At 48.8% G+C, this 24,244-nt stretch overlaps 1 protein-coding gene across 5 annotated transcripts in view; it reads right to left on the reverse strand.

The window, feature by feature from the left end:
* BCAS1 (brain enriched myelin associated protein 1) overlaps nucleotides 1–22,229 on the reverse strand; it is a 97,622-nt gene extending 75,393 nt beyond the window's left edge. Inside the window, exons 1-3 of one of the 5 annotated variants that reach the window (XM_038572627.1) lie at nucleotides 21,874–22,229; nucleotides 9,750–9,826; nucleotides 7,305–7,383 (exon numbers count right to left, since the gene is read on the reverse strand). In XM_038572627.1, coding sequence (XP_038428555.1) covers nucleotides 7,305–7,383; nucleotides 9,750–9,821 — 151 coding nt within the window. In that variant the 5' untranslated portion in view covers nucleotides 9,822–9,826; nucleotides 21,874–22,229. The remainder of the gene's footprint in view (nucleotides 1–7,304; nucleotides 7,384–9,749; nucleotides 9,827–21,873) is intronic. The other 4 variants (XM_038572625.1, XM_038572626.1, XM_038572629.1 and 1 more) reach the window with 4 other exon arrangements.
* Nucleotides 22,230–24,244: the final 2,015 nt, after the last annotated feature.

The following is a 24,244-nucleotide window of genomic DNA, read 5'->3' on the forward strand; positions in this document are numbered from 1 at the left end:
CATCTGCCTTTGGCTCGGGTCATGATCTCAGGGTCCTGGGATCGAGTCCCACATCGGGCTCCCCACAGGGAGCCTGCTTCTCCCTCCGCCTATGTCTCTGCCTCTCTCTGTGTGTCTCTCATGACTAAATAAAATCTTCTTTTTTTTAAGTTATTTTTGTTGAGTGATGAAAAGTAGGGAGAGAAACTTCACATGATCAGAAGTTGCCAACTAATGAGATCTGCGGATACGGCCAGCACGGTGTTCATCCAGCAGAATGTTTAGAGTTTTTTGAATTGGGAAATTTCATTTGAAAATCCTAAAATAAGGCTTTTCCTGAAATATCTTATTATCTGCAGGGAAGCCACGCTTGGAGCTGAGTCGAGGTGTCTAGGCAAGGGGCAGCGTTGGATTCCTGACACCTCCATATCTCCCGGGGCCCCACGCTGGGTCCCTGACGCGAAGGTCCTCATGCCTGAGGGAGTGTCATAAGCTCCTGGAGGGCAGTGAGAACGGGCGGCAGGACCCCACCACCAGCATTTCTGACTTAGGAGGTGTGGGCTGGTGCCCTAGAATCTGCTGGTCTGACCAGTTCGAGGTGATAGATGCTGCTGGCCTGGGCACCACTCTGAGAATCAGTTATACCAATTATGGGGCGGGGGTCATGGCTGAATGAATGATAGCCTATCCACACCTTAAAATATTTTGTAGCTGTCAAAAAACAATGACTGACTATACATCACAGTTTTGAACCCACAAACGGAGCCAGACTGCTTCTATTTCTCATCTCTTGTGATCAGAAACATTTGGTCTTTGAGGTCTGCTCTGCACATAGCAGACCTCACCCACTAATATGCTGCTTTAAATAGTTAAACTTCCAGAAATTTTTAGTTTAGGGCATGACTATGGTCCTGAAACCACATCCATGTCTCTGTGTTCAGAGCAGGGTGCACCGTCCGGGCTTCTCAGTCCAGAGAGGCAAAGAACAAGTTAGGTGTTACTCAGCAGCAGCTGCATGGAGGTTAATGAAATCAGACTTAATGAACCCTGGAACAGAAAGCTGCGCCCAGGGTGTCAGCCATGGTGGGGACAAAAAAAGTCTTGGAAGAATCTAAAACAGAAATGCCAATGTTTTATTTCTGAAAAATGTGAGTAAGGAATTTCCTATTTGAGTGCATTCCAAATGGTTTCCAACCATGGCTGAACGTTAGCAGCTTTAAAAACACTTATGGCCAGGGAAACTTGAAAAAAAAAAGATTTGTGCCTGGGCCCTACCCCCAGATTTTCTGATTTTCTTAATTCTGGTCATGAGATTTGAAAGAAATCCTCCTGGGGATTCTAATGTGGATTAAAAATTAGGCACCACGATTTTCAGGAATCTACTTCTTTGCGATGGCCATCATTTATCGTTTCAGGCACCAAGTGAAGGGATTCGCAAGTTTTTTCCAAGGGATTTGCAAGATAATTTGCAATTACCTTATTTTCTCTTCCTAACACCCTGAGGTGGAGAAGGGAAGTTTGTGTTTAAGCTCACACAGCTGCAAAGAGGCGGAAAGAGGCCACAGATTCAAGTGGTTTGTCTAGAAGCACTTGCTCCAGCCATACAAGGTACAGCCTCCCTCTGGAAGAAATGATCTAAAATGCAAAGGATAAAAAATATGCCCAAGAATATTCACTGCTGCGTTGTTCGTTGTTCGGAGTGGAGAGAAAGAAAAAAAAAAAAAGAATGCCCACCCACCATGGGGGGCGGGGGTCATGGCTGAATGATAGCAAGTCCACACCTTAAAATATTTTGTAGCTGTCAAAAGACAATGAATTAAAGACCATACCAGGTGAATTAGAGGGATCTGTACATGTTCAGGTAGCCCAGGGATTTGTCCTAGGCTGGGCTGGGTGGACATTTGGGGACTCCCATTACACTGGGCCCGAATGTCACTATTGGCAAATGCTTCTATTCTCATGATGTTACCGCACAGGCAGGGACACTTAGCTCAGCTATGGATTTTCAGTCTCATAAAATGATTCCACTTATTTTTGTTATTTATTTATTTATTTATTTATTTATTTATTTATTTATTTATATTTTTTATTTTTGTTTTCTAAGCAAAATTAGGCAATTCTTCTTTTGAGGAACAATTGACAAGGGACAAAAAGGAAAGGTGTTAATATTTTGAAACTTCTTATCCAGGTAAAACAGAGACAGCCTCTGGCTTCTGAAAAATGACGTGTTCTGGTGGATAAATCATGCATTAGTCCTTGCCTTCCAGTAGCAGTGAGGACTGAACAGTTTTGGGTTTTTTTTTTTTCCTAAGATTTTTAAAATTTATTTATTCATGAGAGACACACAGAGAGAGGCAGAGACACTGGCAGAGGGAGAAGCAGGTGGGGGCCTGATGTGGGATTCGATCCCAGTACCCCGCCGGGGTCACGACCCGAGCCAAAGGCAGACACTCAACCGCTGAGACACCCCAGTGCCCCTGAACAGTTTAATTTTTAGAGAGGGAACCAATGTTATAAATTTGATAGAAAGGAGTGGAAGAAGGAGAAAAATGAGGCATTTTTATTTCCCCAAAGATTAGTGAGGTTTTAGGCATCAAAGCACAAGTGGGAAAAATCTCAGATCGTCAGATGACAAGACAGGGATAAAGGACACACATGACAATAGACTCTGTTTCTGTTTTTTTCTGGACTCCTGTATTTCAACTTATTTACCCTGTGCCAGCCACTGTCTTTACACTTTCCTATTAAGTTAATATTATTATTATTATTCCCATTTTGCAGATAGATGACTTTCTTAGAATACAGATTCCTTGCCAAAGCTGTACACAGCCAGTGAGCAGCAGAGCTGGGACCTAACTAAGCCCAGGTCCCCTAACTCCAAAGTGTGAGTGTGCTCACGTTAGTTTCCTATTGTTGCTGTAACAAATCACCCCAATTTTTGTGCCTCACAACAACACCAATATATTATCTTCCAGTTCTGAAGGTCAGAAGTGGAAAGCGGGGCAGCTTCTGGAAGCTCTAGGGGAGCATCTGCTTCCTTGCTCTTTACAGCTTTGAGAGGCCTCCTGCAGTCCTTGGCTCATGGCTCCTTCCTTCATGTCAAGGTCAGCCCTGCAGAATCGTCAGATCTTTCTCTCTGTGTGACATCTATCCCTCTCATCTCCCCCTCTGACTTTGACCCCCCCTTTGCATCCTCCTGATAAGGACCCTTGAGAGTACATTGGGCCCACCCAGATGTAAAAGTTAGGCTAGAGATACTCCAGTTAGCTTCAAACTGCAATGACAACCTTGACGAGCATCAGCATTAAGTGCAACCCAGGACAAGCAACTTTCTGCATGTGTTTACCAGAGACGAGGCACTCTTCTAAGTATTTCACACACATCAACTCATTTCAGCCTCACAAGGATCTTAGCGACTTGGTTCCTCCAGGAACAGCATTCCCATTTTGCAGATGAAAGGACAGAGGCTCAGAAACTTGCCTGAGCTCACACAGGAGCCACAATTCAAATCCTGCATCCTGGCTTCCTATGCTGTGTGTCCGGTCACTGCTACCTCCACGTCTTAATAAGCCCTCGCAGAAAACGGTCCTGCACGGTGATGAACTGTTTAATCATAATGGGAAAAATAGAGATAAAAAGAAGAAGAAGAAGAAGAAGAAGAAGAAGAAGAAGAAGAAGAAGAAGAAGAAGAAGAAGAAGAAGAAGAAGAAAAGAAGGAGGAGGAGGAGGAGGAGGAGGAGAAAAAAAAACCCAGTCACCCAGAATCCCATTTATCTATTTCTCTGGTGACTCTTCTCTACGTGCAGATGTATGTGTATACATCGCCAGAGATGAATACAAATGTGCGTCAAACGGCAGGGTCAGAGAATTCTGTCAAATGGATGAAAAAAAAGACCCCCAGAATCCTACTTTTATACCCCCTTAAAAACTGCATTGAAAATTATAACTTAGTTAATAACCTGGGGAAAACAGCAAGAGGGTGATAATAGGCTGCCTTCCTCATTAAATGGGATAATCACTCCAAAGCGAGTTGCTCAGGGCTCAAGTTGTCCATGAATGGCAGCAGAATTCTGACCTCAGAGGATTAATCACAACTCTTTACAGATTCTCCAGCGGGTGCCCGGGACTTTGAAAGCGAGGCTGCAGGGAACCAGGGCTAAATGCAACGAACCCATGACTCACCAAAATGCGATTCTCTGTTTCCCTTGGCTCATGTCGGTATTCACACAGCAATAGGCTATTCCAGACCATCCTTGTGGGTTTCTGTTACCTGTTTTCCTCCTTTTAGGAAGAAATATATATATATATATACATATATATATGCATATATGTATATGTATAGGAAGAAATATATATATGTGTATATATGTGTGTGTGTATATATATGTATATGTATAGGAAGGAATGAAAAAAGGGAAAGGGAGGGAAAGAAGTAGAAAAGGAAAGAGACAGGGATTGAGGGAGGGAGTAAAAGAGGAGGGAGGCTTTCTCAGTCCCCAACACTATATTCTTCTGTTCTTCCTACACACTCCTCGCCCTTGCGCCCAGTGCTACAAATAGGGGAATGATAATATGATTATGACAGAGAGAGTGATTTCTGTAGGACACATTACATCCTCCGTGCCTCTCAACTTCTTGAGGACAGACATCTACAGTTTGTAAATTAGATCAACGGTGTGATTCTCATTTCAAAGCCTGTGCGTCTCAAGGGCCAGCTTTCACCCCATTCTCATCAAAGGCTGCTGCTGTAAATACAATCCGTGTTGTGTACGTCAAAGTGTTAAGTTTGAGCTCTAGGGCTTAAAGGGAGGAAGAAACTTGGGACCTTTTCTCGGCCAGGGGTTGCCATCCTGGCGGTGCGTCAGAGTCCTCTAGGAAAATCCCAACCTTAGTTTATCGTAGATAGAGGCTATGGGAGGGCACCTGCCATCTAAGCTTTTAATAAACTCCTCAGGAATGATATAGTGTTCTAGGGTAAGAACTAGTATTTGGTCTTCATCCCCCATTCCTGGCACAGGACTCCTAAAGCTTATCATAGAAATGATAAGAGCCATGAAGACGTCTTTTGTTATTCATAACAAGCCAGCCCCTTTTAACTACCTCCGAGTTTATGTTAATGAGGTGACTTTGGAAAGCCCCTAAGGATGGGGACTTGGTTGCCAGGGGAACCAGCCATGTGATTAGAGGGTTGGAACTTTCAGCCCCATCCCCCATCTCTGGGGCTGGATATTGAGTTCTATCGCCAATGGCCAACGACTTAATCAATCATGCCCGCGTAATAAAGCATGCACAAAAGTCCCTAAAGGATGGGGTTCAGAGAGCTGGACGGTGGATGCACGGGGGTGCGAGGAGGTTGGTGTGCCCAGACAGGGCAGGGAAGCCCCACCACCCCCAGGCGCCCTCCTACCTTGCCCTATGCCCTATGCCTCCCTTCCATCTGGCTGTTACTGAGTTGTACACTGATGGGTCGGCCATCTAGTCGGTCCACTCTTCTCCTGAGTTCTGCGAGCCATTCTAGCAGACAACTGAACCTGGGGAGGGGCTCAGGGGCATCTCTGATCTGTAGCCAGGTAGGCCAGGAGCGGCGGGTAACCTGACCACTCACCACCTTCAACTGTCAAATGAAAGTGAGAGGCAGTCTTGTGGGGCTGAGGCTTTAGCCTGTGGGGGCTGATGTTCATGTTAGGGAGACAGAGTCAGAACAGCACTGACATGGAGGACACCGAGCTGGTGTCACAGAATTGCTTGGCATGGAAACCCCTCACGTTTGGAGTCAGATGTGGGGTGAGTAGCAGACGAGAAAGAAAGGAGTTTTCCCCTGACACGAGGAAATTCTAAAACTTCTAGCACCAATAAGAGGACTCATTCCCTCATGGCTCAGAAGAAGAGACTGAAGCCCAGAAGGTTACATGCAATGACAGCAACCAGAGCCACACGGTAATAAGGACAGCTAATCCACAGAGCACTTGCTAGGTGGCAGGCGTTGATGTCCGAGCTTTAGTGCATCGGATGCTTATGTTGTAGGCGCTATTGTTATCCCACTTTACAGGCGAGGAGCCTGAGGTTCAGAGAGGTTAAGTAATCTGCTTGAGGTCACGCAGCTGGTAGGGGGCAAAGCCAGCAGTTTGATTCCAGTAAGAACTCCACTAAGCCTTCTCACCCTTAACCACTTGTTCTTTCTTATATCGTCGTATATATATATATATTCTCCGCATAGTAGAACCTGGCCACTTTCATGCACTGAATTTATAGTCTTAAACTGCAGGACAAAATAAGATACATAAATATATGGTCCCATTTAAAAACTGGCCTTGTGTTAGGGAAAATCCTGTTGCCTTGTCTACTTTCCCAGTTTCTGCAAAGTTCCTAAATGCCTAATAATATGGACATGCTTCATGGACGGGCTCCTTTACCTCTCTTGGGAACTGTGTGATATAGGGGTTCTTATCCCCACACGGGAGAGTCGAGAAAGCACAGGTTTAGAAAGTGAAATGGCTTGTCCAGGTCACAGAGCCAGTCCTTGCAGAGCGGGGACTGTAGCCTCGGGTTATGACTCCAGATGCCAGCCTCTTAGTGTTTTCACTCTTTTGCCTCCGTCTTGGCTGCTGCACATCCTCGGCCGCTTCTAGAAGGAATGGGTGGTGCCCAGGGTTGAACTGGATCCCCCAGGTGCCTATGACCTCGTGTAGGAACAGGGTCTTTGCAAATGACCGAGCGAGGATGAGGTCAGTTAGGGTGGACACCAATCCAATGTGACTGCATCCTTATAAAAGGGGAAATGTGGACCCATGGACAGACGTGCGTAGAGAGGACACCATCTGGAAGCCACGGGGAGCACCTGCGGCTCGTAGGAGGGGCAGAGAACAGACTCCCCCTTGAGGTGCTCAGAAGGCGCCAACCCTGCCCATGTGCTAACCCCGTGGAACGGAGGAGTGTCCATGTGATGAGGACCACCTCGCCATCACAGGGGGCACGGGACTGCCCGTCACCAGCACCGTGTTCCCCCCTCCTCCCTCACCATTTCCCCACTATCCCATCGCCTGTACATTCATTTTTTTTCCTGTGGTTTTATTTTTTTAATAAAACGGAATAAAAGAAAAAGAAAAAGACTTGTAGCCTCCAGCACTGTGAGACAACACATTTCTGTTGTTTAGCCCACCGGTTTGTGACACTGGCCCGGTAGCCCCAGGACACTTATACTAATGGTTCCAAAGTGAGCCTGTGGTTTCAAGCCTTGCATTTTTTCTTTTCCCCGTAAGCAGGATCTGCAGACCCTTCCCCAGCCCCAGCCCCAGGAGCAGCCCACCTCCCAGCGGGGCACTGACCTTCATCATAGAATGTAATGTCGTGGGTCGATAGGATCACCGGCGTCCCATTTTGACCACACTTGTTCTCAGATGCCACCTGGAACAGATCAGGGGGCATCAGCGGCCAAGGGTTTCGGGAAACTCAGAACTCAAAGAAGGACCTCGAGGCTGCAGGTGCATCATCACCAAATTAAACTTAAAGGCTGTGTTTCTAGAAACTACCCAGCTTCCCATTGTGCCCTAGAGAAACTAAGGCATTCATCTCAGGGGGCCCCACAAGTGCAGGCAGAATGGACCCCATCACACAAAGGGGGACGCCCGGGCTAACAGGGACACTCGAATCCGTGGGGAACGAGAATCCAACACGCTGATCCCCAGCCCCGTGAGGTCCCCCGCCTGCCACTCCCGCCACCGTCCGGTCCCCACACACCCGGCGCTGCCCCCAGCCCGGCCTTTGGTCAACAAACTTGGCAAACACAGGAAGTTCACTGTTGCTTTCCTTCTGCTCCACACCCTCTCCCTCCATCCTCACTGTTGGGACCTTTTTCTGATTTTAGGCCCCTGCCCTGATTGCTTCTATAACTGTCATTTGCTGCAGAAATTTAAAAAGCTTTCATGTGTGTGTGTGCGTCCGGATGCATATACTCACACAGAAAGAGAAATGTTACCAGAACATATGTTACCTAATGCTATTTTAGTAATAAGACCATCTACATTATATCACCGATAGTTGACACTAATTGAATATTGATTATGTGCTAAGTACGCTGCGCGGGGTATCGTATTTTGCTAATCCTATCAGTGGTGTAATATATGTTAATAGGGGCACGGAGAGAAAACTCAAATCTGAATGGCAGCTCCTGCAGGTGGGACTCCTGGGGTGGGGGTGGGAGGAGCACAGAAGACTTTTCCTTTCTTTACGTTTTGATAATTGTTTAAAAATCAGCCTGCATTCTTGAATCTGTCATTAACCCTCCCAAGCAATTACCACAAGGAAACGTCGAACCTATGTGACCATTTGGTCCCGAGCTCACCCCTGCCATCCCTGGGGGGCCATCCTGGGCGTGCCAATCGGATTTATTTGGCTCACAGAGTTTTTGTTTTCAGGTCTCTCTGGGAATCGGTTGCCAATATTTGAAAAGCAGGAGATTTCATTAACATTGTTCTCCAGCTGCTAATGAGAAACAAGACTGGGAACATCTGGATGGTTGGTACCTGTTGGCCAGAGCCAGCCATCTGCAAATGGACCCTTGGTCTCCCGTCCCCGGAAGACCCCACCCAGCCTGCTTCCTTTACTTATGTCACCACCCGAGCCCCTGGAGGCCCAAGTTTCCCAGCCTAGGAGAAGGCGCTTGGGAGCTTGAGGGACCTCTGATGCCTGAGCCCCCAGCTAGAGGCTGTGTTTCGGTTGCTGTCAGGTGGGGCCAGGCCATGGGAGTTTGCAAAGCTGCCTGATGGTGGGCTCAGCCGTTGGGCTTGGCACCCACTATGCAGGCGCTAGAGCCCATTGCTTCACCTCCAGCCTTCTCTTCTGAGCTGGAATTCTCCGATGATATGATCCATATTGGTCCGTAGGTATTATCTGCCTCCTACAGAAGTTTCCATGTTTAACTGGGCTTCCCAGTCTTAAATGGGGTCGATTTCAGAAGCATTGGATGGTAGAAATGTAGGCTTTCTGCCACTTGGTCATAGAAGATCTAAAGAGCAGCGTTTGAGTGTCCTCGGCCTCTGCCCTCCAGAGCAGTCTCCTAAAATAAGGGTTCCTGAACTCATAGTTCCCCAGCTTGGCTACACTGAAAATGCAGATGACTGCCCTCACTCCCACACACAGATTCTGATTTTTTTTTTTTTTTTCAGATTCTGATTTAATCAATCTAGGGTGCTATTCTGGCAACAATATTTTAATCCCCCAGATGATCCCAAAGTAGCCAACGCTGCAAGCTACTGACCTAAATTGGGTTTCCCATCCTCAGCACTAGTGACATTGGGGGCCAGGCCATCCTCTGTTGTGGGGGGCTGTCCTGTGCTCTGATTAGTAGCATCTCTGGACTTCACTGGCTAGATAGGTAGCCCTGAGCTGTGACCAATAAAAAATGTCTCTAGCCAAGTGTCCGCTGGTGGAGGCAGGCAAAAATCACCCACAGCGGAGAAGCACCTGACAGCAGGTACCAAACTGGCCCTATATGATGCACCTTGGAGTTCCTTAAAGACATAGGTTGCACAGGCTCCCAGCCTTGTAATTTTGGGTTCAGTAAGTCTTGGGAGGGGGGGCCTTAGTGTTTGCATCTTTAATGAGCTCCTGGATGGATTCTGGAGGTTTGAATGCAACTGAACAGTCCACGGGAACAGCAGTGCATCATCAGTAATGAATGTGTGATTAGCACCGAACAGGCCATTGATCCTGCTGTCATCGCCAAATCTAGCTACTAGTAGCTAATGACCCAGTGGCCATAACTATACTACCTTGTTAGCGTCTGTCTCTGATTCATTCTCTTGGTCTTCAACTCTTTTTGGGACACTCATTTCGTTACCCATTGTTCCTGTAATTGAGAAAAAGAGAGAGAGAAATTAAACCCCAAGACAAACAGAAGTCTTATTCCCGCTTATGAAGTCAAGTGTAGAGAGCTGACTAGTTACTGTGGGTGTAATTGCCACAAGCCCAAGTTAGGTCAATTGCTAATATATATTTGGGGGATGAAAAAAGATTTGGGACTCATATATTCAGCAGAATTTAAGTCAAATGCAGCCCCAGATTTCAAACTGCTAAGAGGAAATATTTATCATCATGAAAGGTATATTCAGTATAGATAACGTTTCCTTCCCTCCTGCCCAGCTATTGTAACAAGGAGACTTTAGAATGAGGATAATCAATATAATATTTATAATATTTAGTATTCTGTGATCATCAAACCAAATTAGATCCCTTGTTAAAATCCTTCATAGCAATGGCTTTTTTTTTCCCCTTCCTTCCTTCTTTTCTTTTCTTCTTCTTTTTTTTTTTTTTTTTTGGTTTTTTGGTTGGTTGGTTGGTTAGTTTTTATTTTTCATGGCACTTAGTGCTACTTGTAATTATATATTTATTTGGCTGTGTTTTCATTCATTTGTTGATTCAACAAATAGGTACTGAGTACCAACTCTGTACCTCATGCCGTGCCAGGCATGAGCGTTGCGGCTGTGTGTTCAACAGGACTTCACAGACTGAAAGTCTGGTGGGTAGACAATAAAAGGACAATAAACCCATAAGTCAGGCCATTTCTGATAGTTCAAGGCAGCATGGTGCAGTGGTTAGGAACACAGAGCTTGGAGCAAGACAACCTGACCTTGACCCTTCTCTCTGCTTCTCCTTGCTGTGTGTCCTTGCATGAGTTAACTAGGCTCTCTGTGCCTCCCAGGCCTGCTACGGGGACTCAATGAGTAAGGCTTATAAAACAGTAGGAACAATGTCTGGCTCCTTATTAGGAATATCTAGGTGCTCATTAAGCCCACACACATAGGGTTCAATGCAATGAACAAAAGTAAATTGGTAACGTAACAGGGGCCAGGGTAGTGGGGGCAGGAGGCAGCCATGCTAGGTAGGGTGGTTCTGGGACGAAGTAACAATTGATGCAGACCGGGAAGGCAAAACACAACGTTTAGCTTCTGTGTCCCTTCCCCAGTACATTGTAAGCATCATGAGGCCAGGAACTATCTTTATCTTTGTATCTTCTGTTCTCACTGTGCTGTTTGCATTTATCAGGTGCTGATTATTAGTTGTGGGGTGGAGGGAGGAAATAATCATTCAAAACTAGCCCTCACCCAGCAGGCCCTGAGCTAGGCAGGTGCCCACGGCATTACTAAGCCTCTTAAGAGCCTTGTTTTATTGATAATGATGAAAGTCAACCATTATCTAGCACGTTCGCAGTTCCCAGCACTGTTTCCCAAGCACGCTCCCTGTATTGTTCAGCTGATCCCTGCAGCACCCCCGTGGAATGGGTGTTCTCACCATCTTTCTGGATAGGAGGAAGCGGAGGTTGAATTACTTTCCAAAGGTCACCCAGTTAATGATGGCAGAGGCAAGATTCAAACACAGGCTGCCCAGGCTCCTAACTACTGGAATGTTCTGCATATTATCACCTCCCCTTTGATTTTTTTTTAAATTTTTATTTCTTTTTATTTATGATAGTCACAGAAAGAGAGAGAGAGAGAGAGAGAGAGAGGCAGAGACACAGGCAGAGGGAGAAGCAGGCTCCATGCACCGGGAGCCCGACGTGGGATTCGACCCCGGGTCTCCAGGATCGCGCCCTGGGCCAAAGGCAGGCGCCAAACCGCTGTGCCACCCAGGGATCCCTCACCTCGCCTTTGAAAGGAAAGAATGAAGTCCCCAAAACGCACCCAGGAGAGACAGCCAGAAAATGGCAGAGTCAGGGGCTGACCCAGAGGACGCCTGGTCCCAGAAGGAGGGCTCTCTCAGGCACTCCAGACACCTGCTGCCCTGAGACCTAAAAGTTTCTTTTTTACACACACACATAATGGATGTTTGATGAGCCACAGGCTCATCAGCTTTGGAAGCTTTCAGAATAAAACCTAGGACGTTCGATTTCTGGTTGAAAGCAGCCAATGCTCCTCCAAGGATTCCCATGGGCTTCTGGCCCACAGTATGAGGTTTCATGCCCTGGGTCATCAGAAATTTCAGAGGCCAAAAAAGAGTCATAGATCTCACCACCTGGCTCCTTTGGGGGAAATTTGATAGATAACAGAATCTGGGGATTTTATATGGTTTCTAATCGTACCAGGTAATAAAGCCGAGCACTTCCTAAAACATACCAGACACTAGTTACTTTGCCATTGTTCTTATTTATAAAATCCATGACATGTGTGCTTACTATAGACCACCACTTCCATCTATAAACGGGGCATTATGAATATAACATGGAATCATCAACAGCCCGGGGGTGTGCAAACAGCAGCTGTAGGACAAATCCAGCCTGTCGCCTCTATTAGTGTGGCCAGCGAGCTAAGCACGGGCTTTACGTGTATGAAGAGTTGGGGGAAACAATCAGAAGAGGAATCGTAGATTGTGACACAGGAAAATTACACGAAATCCAAATGTAACCTGTAAGTAGAAGAAAATGAAAGATAGCCAGGCCCATTCATTCATGTCCTATCTGCATGGGGCTGCTCACACGCTACCAAGGCAGAGCCACATAGTTTCCACAGAGACTATATGGTCTAAAAAGCCTAAGATATTCACTAACTGGCCCTTTCCAGAAAGTTTATCAAGAGATCACCCTGAGTAATATACACCTAGTTTGCCAATAAGGGGATCAAGGCAGCACAGAGTGTTGCCATAGTAAGACTGGCCAGGATTTTTTTTTTTAAAGATTTATTTATTTATGATAGACAGAGAGAGAGAGAGAGGCAGAGACACAGGAGGAGGGAGAAGCAGGCTCCATGCCAGGAGCCCGACGTGGGACTCGATCCCAGGACTCCAGGATCGTGCCCTGGGCCAAAGGCAGGCGCCAAACCCCTGAGCCACCCAGGGATCCCCAATTGACCAGGATTTTTACCAAATACTCTAGGTAAAAATAATGATGACAACTCTACCAACCACAGTGATGGACAACATCGTGACAACAACAACATAATTGCTGAGGGTGTACCGTGAGTTGACAAACTGTCCAAAGGGTTTTACTTATAGTAAACTCATTGATTTGCAGCAAATCAGCAAGGCAGGAGTATCTTTCTTACAGTGTTACAGACGAGGAAACTGAGGTTAGTAGGTTAAATGCCTTGACCAAGGTCACGCACCAGGATAAGACCCATGGGAGATTACGTCACCACCTGAATCCAGCTGTCTACAAAATGAAAAAGGAGTCACCAAGGGGTCTGCAAACTTTTCAAGCTCTCCTTATTCAGTTCAGATTCAGTGAAATTTGGGGGCTACCTAAAAAAAAAGTTTGAGGTCATGAAAAATCTTTGGGCTGCAAGAAGTGTGAGGCCAGGGCTCTGTTTTTCTGAATGTTGCACATTTGACGTAGCCTCTTGGCGAACTCAGGGCCAAGTGGATGGAAAGAAGGACCCTGCATTTGCCCGTTGTTCGCAGGGACAACCTGGATTCAGTTAGGATTGCTTCCCGCCAGCAGGTGTAACATAGGTGTTGTGAAATCGGTCCTGCTCTTCCTCCTTCAGGTTTTGTGAAGAGCAGGATTTACGGCGAGACAAGAACAAAAGGTTCCTGCCACCTATTGGCCATTGTCAGTATCAGCAGAAATGAGTACGTTGGGTCTACAGGGCGAGGTCAGAATGTTTGGGGAAATCCAGGGGAGCGATTTCACATTTAGCATTTACATCTTCTGTTAGAAGTGGGCACGAGCGTGGCAAGTCCTCCCATGCCCACGTGATGGTACAGCTAAGAAAATAATCCTGATAATCACATCTGCTGGGGAGGGAGAGCTAGCCATGTGTGGGCCCAGTGCTGAACACTCTGGGTGGAGAGCCACGTGGCGATTAGGACAAGGATGTGAGTGACCCTGGGCAAGGTACCGAGCCTCAGTGGGCCTCAGTTTCCTCTTCTGTAAAATGGAGATGACAATAGCACCCCCCCCCCCCTTTAAGAGGTCATTGCAAGAATTAAATGAATTACTACGTGCAAGGTGCCGGGAAGAAGGCCAGGCACATGGTGGGCACCGTACAGGTGATAGCCATGGGGCACCTGGGTGGCTCAATGGTGGAGTGTCTACCTTTAGCTCAGGTCGTGATCCCGCGGTCCTGGGATCGAGCCCTGCATCTCCCCCTGCCTGTGTCTCTCTCTGCCTCTCTCTCTGTGTCTCTCATGAAGAAATAAAAAAAATCTTTAAACCATACCAAAACAAAACAAAAAAAGCAAGTGGTAGCCATGATTAGGGGTGTCATCCTTATTCCCATGCAGATTTTCAAGCAGCTTCCCCCAAAGCTCCCTGAGAGTGGGAAGCAGCTGAGGAACTTGGCACCACCTCTGATTCCCAACATTCTTCCACCGAAAAGCCGGGGTGGAGCCCTGGATCTGTGTTTTTAGTAAATACACAGGGGAGTCTCATGGTCAGGCGTATGTGGAAGACCCCGGGATGGTGAGCATCTGTCCCAGCTGTCCTGGGAAAGAAGGTGCTTGGGGTGCAGGACTTTCATGCTAAAACCAGGAAAGCCCCGGGCACACGGGGACGAGCTGATCTCCCTAGGACCCAGCTCAGGGACCCTGGGCAGCAGGGCCTCTTCACCCCTAGTTGACGGATGGCAAAACTGAATCTCAGGATGGTTCAGACAATACTTCTTGTCTGTGATGGAGTTTTTTCTGGTGTCCAACAAACGAGAAAAATTAATCGGATCAGATTTTCATCAAGGAAGCAGTATTCATCTGAAAGAGCCAGTTTTTATTTTGAAAAACAACAACAAAGTTTGAAGGTGATGCCCTTTCTTTCGCGAACCAATGGTGTTAGTTGTTTTATTTTTAATGACCTATCCTGACATTAAACACCAGCCACGCCATATGGCGGGGCGTCCTGTTTTTGAAATTAGACTCATGTTTGAGGCCTTAGCATTTTGAGAACACAGGGTCAAGCCTCTGCAAGGGGGTGGTTCAGATAGAAAGTCCTTTGACTTCTCCACTTCCGGCCCTGTCCCGGAGGCCGCAGTCAGTGGACGCAGGAGAAGGGGGATGGGGGGTGGATTTAAAATCCCTGTGCCTGGGCCCCCGCTGGACTGGATCCCTTAGATTCTCCAGGGTGGGGTCCAGGGCACCCGTACACTTGCAAGATCTCCAGCGATTTCTGTGGCAGCCAGGGTGGCTGTTGTGGATATTTTAGGGGTGCACGAGCCCCCCACCCAGGGCCAGGGACCTCCCCCAGATGCTGCCTACCCCGACACACAGAACACGAGATTCTCAGATGGAGGAAGGGCCTCCGCCTTCAGGCCCCACAAAGCATCCTCAGCCCAGGCATCTGACGACCTCCCCAACCCTGCCAGGGCACTCTGTGGGTCCTCTGTTCTCCTAGCCTGTGAACGCAGGGGAACCTGGGTCTCCGGCTGTCCTTCCCTGGGAGTGGGTGCTCCAGCCAGGCTCACCCTCCCAGGCGGCACAGGCCCCACGGGAAGAGGGAGAGGGTTGCCGGAGTTGGGAGCAATCTCTCTCTCCTGCTTGTCTGGGCGCCCCCACCTGCCCCTGAGAAAAAGGCCTCACTCCAGGCTCTGGGCAAGGCACTGGGCCCTCGGGTTGCATTTTTCTTGTGGCAAACCCCAGTGCTCCTAATGATGACAACGACGAACAGGCTTGGAGGGTTGTCTCTGGGCCGCGCACTCCTGATCTGCGTGCCTCGACTTCCCCTGGTCCCTGCAACAGCCCTCTGGGTTAGACGCTCAATTTTCTGATGAGAACCTGAGGACAGAGAGGCTGTGGCACTTGCCCAGCAGCCCTTGCTCATCACTGTTCTGCGGGGAAGGTTCAATGAGGGAGATGTGTGCCCGGCATGGAGCCAGCGCCCGACAGGTGGGAGAGAGAGCGGTACACCCTAATTCTCTAGGACTATACATTAACTATTTTGGATCTTGTGGTATTTGTCGATGACTTACATTATTATGGCAAAATGTTTTCTTGGGGCGCCTGGGTGGCTCAGTGAATTAAGTGTCCAACTCTTGATTTGGGCTCCGGCCATGATCTCGGGCTTGTGAGATCGAGTCCCGTGTCCTGCTGTGCACTGGGCGGTGGAGTCTGCTTAAGATTCTCTCTCTCCCTCTCCTTCTGCCCCACTCACGATCTCTCTCTCTCTCTCTCTATCTCTCCCCCCAGCCAATATCTGTTCTCTTTAGAAATATGCTTCTCTTTGTTTCTTACAATAACTTGAGAGCAGTGTTTCTAGAGCAGGGGGCTGCATTGCCCTCCAGGAGACATTCCTGATGGTCACAGCTCAGGGGCGCTGCTCCTGGCACCCAGCGAGTGGAGACCAGGGACGCTGCTGAACACCCTGCACTCCACAGGACGGCCCCCAGTCTGGAGGTTGAGGGACCCTGCTCTAGGGGCCGGACTCATAGTGTCCTCCCCATGCTTACGGTGTAGCATCCCCTAGTGACCTACATTTCTGAGGAGCTGGCTGCAGGAACTAGTCCCTGGTTGTGACACAGAGTAAACTCTGTCCTGGGTTCACGTCCTGGCTCCCACCAGCCGTCTGCATTTGCTTCAGCTCCTGGCCTGTAAGGATGAGGGTAGAGGAAAGATCCTGACAGGTTCATCCTCAACGCTCTCATGTGCTGATAAAAATAATGCAGTCCACACGGTGCTTAGCCCAGTGGCTGGTGTACAGCAGTCAAGCACTAAGGATTAGCCCTTGTTATAAAGGCCAAATAAAATGTGCTGTACCTTCATAATAATAATACTTAGCATTTCTTTTTTTTTAAGATTTTTAAATTTATTTATTCATAAGAGACACACGGAGAGAGGCAGAGGGAGAAGCAGGCTCCCTGCAATAAGCCTGATGCTATCCCAGGGCCCCAGGATCATGACCTGAGCCAAAGGCAGACGCTCAACCACTGGCCATCCAGGCGTCCCTGATACCTAGTATTTCTACAGAGTTGACTCATTGCTGGATATTGCTCTGAGTGCTTTCTTATTTTGACATATCACATCCTCACAAGAACTCCACGAGTCACATATTGATATTATCCCATTTTACAGATGCAGAGCCTGCATGCAGGGAGCCTATGTTCCTTACCTGAACTACTGAACTACTTCCTCCTCCAAACTCTCTTTTTTTTCTTTTTTTTTTAATTTTTATTTTTTTTATTTATTTATGATAGTCACAGAGAGAGAGAGAGGCAGAGACATAGGCAGAGGGAGAAGCAGGCTCCATGCACCGGGAGCCTGATGTGGGATTCGATCCCGGGTCTCCAGGATCACACCCTGGGCCAAAGGCAGGCGCCAAACCGCTGAGCCACCCAGGGATCCCTCCTCCAAACTCTCATAGTGAAGAGAATCCTAACTCCTACTGAGTCTGCATTTGGAGATAAAAATCTCTAAGGAAGTAATCCAGGTTAGAGGAGGTTAGTGGGGTGGGGCCCCGGTCTTATAGGATTAGTGTCTCTGGAGGAGGAGTCACTGGGAGAGCTCATTCTCTACCACGTGAGGACACACAAGAGGGCAGCAGAGCCGGAAAGCCAGGAAGGGAGGTCCCACCAGAATCAGAGTCTGCCAAGACCTTCATCACGGACTTCTAGGCTCCAGAACTGTGAGAAAATAAGTATCTGTTAAGTCACCCAGTCTATGGCATTTTTGTTGTGGCGGCATGAGCTGACTAATACAGATTGTCTGCTGCTGAGTCCATAACTCAGGCTTTAGCCCCTGGCACCTTGGTTCAAACTCTCAACTTTCCATTTTCTTTTTTTTTTTTATTTTTATTTTTATTTTTTATTTTTTTTTAAAGATTTTATTTATTCATTCATGAGAGACACGGAGAGAGAGAGAGGCAGAGACACAGGCAGAGGGAGAAGCAGGCTCCACGCAGAAAGCCCGATGCGGGACTCGATCCCGGGACTCCAGGATCATGCCCTGGGCCAAAGGCAGGCGCTAAACCACAGAGCCACCCAGGGATCCCCAACTTTCCATTTTCTTAAGGTTTTATGTACTTATTTTATTTAGAGAGAGAAAGCAAGCAAGCAAGGGGAGGGGCAGAGCGAGAGGGAGAAAGAGTCTCAAGCAGACACGGTGCTGAGCATGGGGCCCAGCGTGGGGCTCCAACTCGCGACCCTGAGATCCCGACCTGCGCCGAAACCAAGAGTCCACCACGTAACCGACCGAGCCGCCCAGGCGCCCCTCAACTTTCTATTTCCTACCTTTTACTATGTCCTCTGCCAGGTAACTTATGCTTTTATTTTATTTTTTGTTTATATATAATGTAATACAACTTAGAATATAAAATATTGCAGATCTGTGCAATAAGAAATTAAAATCACAACTTGTCAAGGAGTGTGGTCTGATCTAAAGTCAATGCACACTTTGGGAGGAATGCAATCATCTTTGTGCAAAGATTTAGCACAAGGGCATGGCAGGAGTCAGGTGAGAAAACGTTCCTTTTCCTTCCCAAAGCTATTTATTTCTCTTATTAATGTTATGACCCCATTAGCTCGGTGTTCTGATCCGTGGGTGACTTAGTTACCCCGGAAGCTGCCCTCGAACTCCTCCTCTTTTACACCAAGGACTGGTGTTCATGTGGCCTCCTTGCAGTTAGCGGTTACCAACAAGCTCTCCTCCAGGGAATGGATTAAACACCAGGCAAGAGGCAAGCTGCCCTGGAGAAAGCACTTCTGAAGCTGCCTTGCCAGCAAGGAGCTAAATGACTGTCAAACAGAAGGGGGAGGTTCTCGAATCGTGGAATGGTGACAGAATTAGTCACCAAGTAAGCAGAAACACCTTTGACCGATGCGATGGAATGTGGGCAAACTGTGGCTTCTCCTCACCACCCAGCTGAGGGCAAAGCCAACAGAGCCATCTGGCACACCCGGCAGGACAAGCCCTCTGCCCCCCAATTCCAAAGGCAGGGTCAAAATGAGTAAAGAGACCAGCCCAGCCCCACCAGGTCCCATGATCCTGCATCTGCCTGCGTCCTCCAGCGCGGTACTGGGAGTGGTAAGATACTCTGAGGGCCGCCATGTGTGGTGGCACAGGTTGCCTCCTGCACAAGGGGGCATGTGAGGACTGAAACCCGCCCTTCACTGTGCTCCCCAAGCCTCACGCCCTAGTACAGGACTGGGTGGGCCCAGGGGGGACGAGGTGCCTTTATCAAAATCACGTTGGCATTTCAGGAAAGCTTGGTCATTGAGGTCTTGCTGCTGGAACGCTCGGCTACATTTGTACCAACGGTCATGTGTCTAGAAGGCTTAGAGCTTCCCATCCTGCTCTTAGTGTTACAGTAAATGTCTTTATGCTAATAGGGTAGCAGGTGGCACTATCTGAAGGCTGACTCTGCGCCAGGCGGGGTCAGGATTAGGGTAAGGCCAGAGAGGCATCCAGGTACAAAATGCGAGGGGGAGGCATTCCTCTCAGGTCTGGGCAGGTCCAGAATCTGCACTTGGGAATGAGCATCCCCTCCCCACTGGATTTTGCCCCCAGGCGCCTTGTTTGCTTCACCGTAGTCCTGGCCCTGGGGCTAGGAGCTATGGTTGCATTGCCCCTATTTTTCCTGACAGCGCCCCATTATTCTCCTATTGCACAGATAAAGAAACTGAGGCTCAGTGATGCAGTCCCCTCACCTCCAGAATGCAAACCCCATGAGGACAGGTGCCTTGCTTGTCCTGCTTGTCTTTAATTGGCGTTGATGGTTAAATGCATGAAGAAGAGGAACTCTCGTCCCCCTAGATCAGAGAGCTGTAAGGAGGCAGAGATGGGAGTCGGATGTGGTTCCAGGGACTCAGGCTGGCACATCCTAAACTATTCCCAGTGTGGGGCAGAGGTGAGAGAAGCTGCCAACAGTGCGACAATCAGCAAATGTGTCACGCCAGCAGGTCGCATGAGCCCGTGTGGAGCGGATCCCCGACCCTCCCTGGGCCTGCCGGGCCCATCCCTCTCTGCGAGCATCTGCTGTCCTGGGAAACCAGCCAGGCTGGGCTCTCACCGGCCGCTCGCTCTGCAGAAGCACATGCCTTCGTGGTAGAAAGACAACCAGCCATTCCTGAGTTTAAGAAATCTGGGGCAAAACAGAATCCTCCACGACTCGGGACTCTGGCTTGTTACCCTCAATCCCCCTTAAATAGAAAATGTCTTTAGTGCGTCCCTCTCTTGGCTTGTTTAGGGGCAAAGCAGGACATCTGTACCCCAGGCCTGAAGCCAGTGGTGTCCCAGCAGGTCCCCACAGATGCTGGGTAAGCCAGGCACTTGCCCCTCGTGTAAAATTTAAGGGGGTGGGGGCGCCAGAAAGCTCAAGCTTTCAAGATGAATAATATATTTTAACGCAACATTTTATTTAGATTTTTAAAACAGATTTTATTTATTTATTCATGAGAGACACACAGAGTGAGGCAGAGACACAGGCAGAGGGAGAAGCAGGCTCTCTGTGGGGAGCCCGATGGGGGACTTGATCCCAGGACCCCGGGATCATGCCCTGAGCCAAAGGCAGATGCTCAACCACTGAGACACCCAGGTGCCCTTTAACACAGTATCTTAAAAAACACAATCACGCTGTTACTGATCCTATCTTTACTTAACATGTGATTTTGTTCATTGTGGATGTTTCAGCATTAATTTTCAATTTTTAAATATTGCTAATTTTTACTTAGTGACTAAAATCTAATTTATCTTGGGCGGCTCAGTCGGTTAAGCATCCAACTATTGATTTCGGCTCAGGTCCTGATCTCAGGGTTGTGAGATCGAGTCCCATGTCGGGCTACACGCTGGGTGTGGAGTCTGCTGAAGATTCCCTCTCCCTCTCCCCCCGGCTCCCCACCTGCCCCCCTCAAGTAAATATGTATAATTTATCTTGACGACTGGGTTTCTTGGTGTCTCTTAAATTCTGCACTCCTGTGCGTTCCTCGCTCACGTCACTCAAATCCTGAACGGATGGGCTCTCAGTTCCATTCTGTGAGACCCAGAAGGAGTTCCTGCCCCGCCTCGTCTCCAGAATCGTAAAACAGAGACGATGATGACAGTAGAAATAAGAGCTAGTATTGATCAAGCGCACGGGTGTCCCACGCATTAGTCTCAACCCTCACAAAGTATGCTTGGATCTGGACGCTACGATCGGGCTCATTTTGCAGACGAGGAAATGAAGCTCAGAGAGGTGAAGCAACCCGCCCCGGGGCACCCAGCCAGCCGGTGGCATCTGGCCCCAGGGCACCCACCCTCTAATCACCTTGACTCTTCGAGGCAGAAGGAGTCTCAGAGGGCGATGCCAACCTCTAGAGTCCTGCAGCTCGGATTTGAATCCAGCACCTACCTCGAAGGATGGTTTTGAACGTCAAACAAGACGAAAGAGCCAGATTCAGCAAGGAGTCTCGCTCCCTGTCTCCTCCACTGCCTTGGACCATGCCCTTTGGCACTGACTCACAGTCAGCTCTGCTACGGGGTACTCTTGTCCTGACGGTGGTCCCTACACCACATAGCATACCCCTGCATCTGCTGATTTTTTGAAAAAAATGTTATTCATGAGAGACACAGAGAGAGACAGAGAGACAGAGACAGGCAGAGGGAGAAGCAGGCTCCATGCAGGGAGCCCGACGTGGGACTCGACCCCGGGGCCACGCCCTGGTCCAAGGCAGGCGCTCAACCACTGAGCCACCGGGGCGCCCCTGCATCTGCTGGTGTTTTACCCCACGTCTCACACTTGTAATGGCTCTCAACGGGTCCACGCCAACTGGAGCTCTTTCTGCTGCTTCCACCCGCCGCGGCCTACGTTGCCATGTTTCCTTCTATAACCCACTTAGGTAAGGCTGTCTGTGGATCCATTTCACAGACGGTGAAACTGAGGCCCACTCGTACCCAAGTCCACACCGCGAATCGGTGGCAGAGCTGGGGTCACAGTCCATCCTCTCTGATGCCCACCTTCCATATTTCGCCACGTGCCACAAACAACGAGCCTGATCGGGAAGCCGTTACCTGTCGGGCCCCTGGCGGGCGTGTCGGCAGTGCCCTGTGTCCCCTGGGGCTGCTCCTGCTCGGGGTGCCTCGTCTCCGGCTGCCGCTGCGCCGCGCTGGGCCGTCCACTGAGCCGGGCTCCGCGCCCTCTGCTCCCTCCTCCGGAGCCTGCGGGCTGAACACACAGAGCAAGGCAAACACAGGCAGGGTGGGGCGTCCCTCTCCGAGGATCGTCCCACGGAAGCAGGTGCCCTTCCTGGATTCGGGGGCTGTTCTCGCCTCTCCAATCACAACCCGGCACCCGACTCCTCTCACACCTGATTCCTCTCGCACTAATGCCTCCCTGGCACTCCAGGCATCCTGTCCCTGTCCCCTCACCCACTGCACCTGCTCACGTTGACCTGGGTCGCCACCTCCCTTCCCTAGTAACCACGGGCCATGGTCAGAGCAGGGAAAACACGTCCTGTCTGCCTTTCACCTGCATTTTTTTCTAGAACACCACCTCCACCACCGCCTAACCACCTGATGGGAAGGAACTAGCACGTCACCCACCGTCCCAGTCACAGAAACATGACTCCCATAGGGCTTTGGACAGCGGAAAGCAGGTAACCTAGAGGTGGCTTATTGCTCTGAAGACAGAGCACGACATTGGAGAGGGCATTCTTCTTCTCTGAAGGCTGGAAATTCAAGACAGCCTGCTTAATTTATTTAATTTCCGCAAGGATGTTTATGAAAAGTGTCTCACAAGGACACATGAAATCCGGTATGGGAGAGTAACTTAAAAATAGCAAAAGAAAACAGAGAAGTAAGAGTGAGTACATCAGTGGAACCCGGTTCAGAGACAAACACGCATGTTGGCTTACAGGCTTGCGGTGGTGGCGTCGCAGATGTGGGAAGCAGATGAGCTTCCCAACAGCCAATGCAAAAAGGGAAGCGTGGCAAATGCTATTTGGTGTTCTTGAGAAAACACGCAGGAGAAATGCAGGCTACTAATTCACATTAGTGAATTATTTATTCACTAATGTGCTCACCCAAGCGCCCATCATGGATACTTGCTGAGCACCAGGCTACATGTAGGCCTGGGTTTAGAACGGCGAGGAAGGGAGGCCCTGTCCCCTCACCCCCTGGGCTCATTGTAATTGAACACAGAGTCCTACAAATAAACATAGAATTACAGAGTGTGATCCTCATCATGAAACAAAGCCAAGGCTGCTGAGAGAGAGAAACAGGGAAAGCCAGAGAAAGCCCCTTTCAGAGAGCAACATTTAAGGGACAAACATACTATTTAAACAGATACTGAATTCACAATCGCATGCCCCACAGCGAGGGCTGTAAACCCAATTCTAGCTCAGAGCTCTATCTTTATTTATTTATTTATTTATTTATTTTCTAGAGCTCTATCTTTAAATCTGGAATGTAATAAATCCAATTATCAAGCATCTGTCACACACACGCACACACACACACACACACGCACGCACACACACAGAGTCACAGAGGCGGTCTGGGCCCGAGGCTCAGGAGGTTGGGTTCCAGGCCTGGGCTCAGATAGTGACTCGGACTGACCGGCTGTGTGACAGTGAGCAGCCACTTTGCCTCCCCCACCCGCCCCCCAGTCTCTGTTGTCCCCAGTGGCTGCGAGCACCTTTGTGTTTATCTTGTGCTTGTCTTTGTACCCCCCACCCCCCCCACCCCTCCCGCCCCCATCTCCTGCCCATTTTCCTGCCACAAAGGAGGTGCTTGACTAGTGCTCCTTGTTGGGACTGGCTCACTCTTAACAGCTGTGACAATAACTGCCATGTGCATGGCATTTTAGTCTTTAACGGGGGTGAGCAACTGGGGCCATTAAGCATCATCGTCACCCAGGCAGGACACTTAGCTGCGTGTCTGGCATAGCATCCCTGTCATCCGTGTTAACGCAGGAGTGGTGGCGGCAGGCCTGGCTCTGTGATTTGCAGGAGCCGGTACAAGAGGAAAATGCAAAGCCATTTGTTCTATAAGCGGGCAAGGTACCGTTGGTGGTGCTAAAATAGAAAGCATTTTCTTTTTTTTCCCATAGTCTTTCTCTCTCTGTGTGTCTCTCGGCTTCCTACGTGTTTCCCTTGCCATTCAAAGTCGTTCTGAGGAAAAATTAAAATGTTAAATCACTAGCATGCATCTTACGACTCCTTGGGATTCTGTGCAATGTGCGTTTTAAGTGCAACGCGTTCACGAGCAGAATCCCAGAAATCACACAACTGGTATTTTGTAGCTCGGATATGCATATGCATTTCGTTCTTCCTCAAAGTACATGCCACGAAAAAAAAAAGTACATGCCACGCACACGTATGCGGTGGTGTTTGCCTCACTTGTAGATGCTCACACGTCCTGCTGCACGCTCCACCTTCAGTTT

Source organism: Canis lupus, chromosome 24 (genome assembly GCF_011100685.1).
Source record: "Canis lupus familiaris isolate Mischka breed German Shepherd chromosome 24, alternate assembly UU_Cfam_GSD_1.0, whole genome shotgun sequence".
Lineage (NCBI taxonomy): Eukaryota > Metazoa > Chordata > Mammalia > Carnivora > Canidae > Canis > Canis lupus.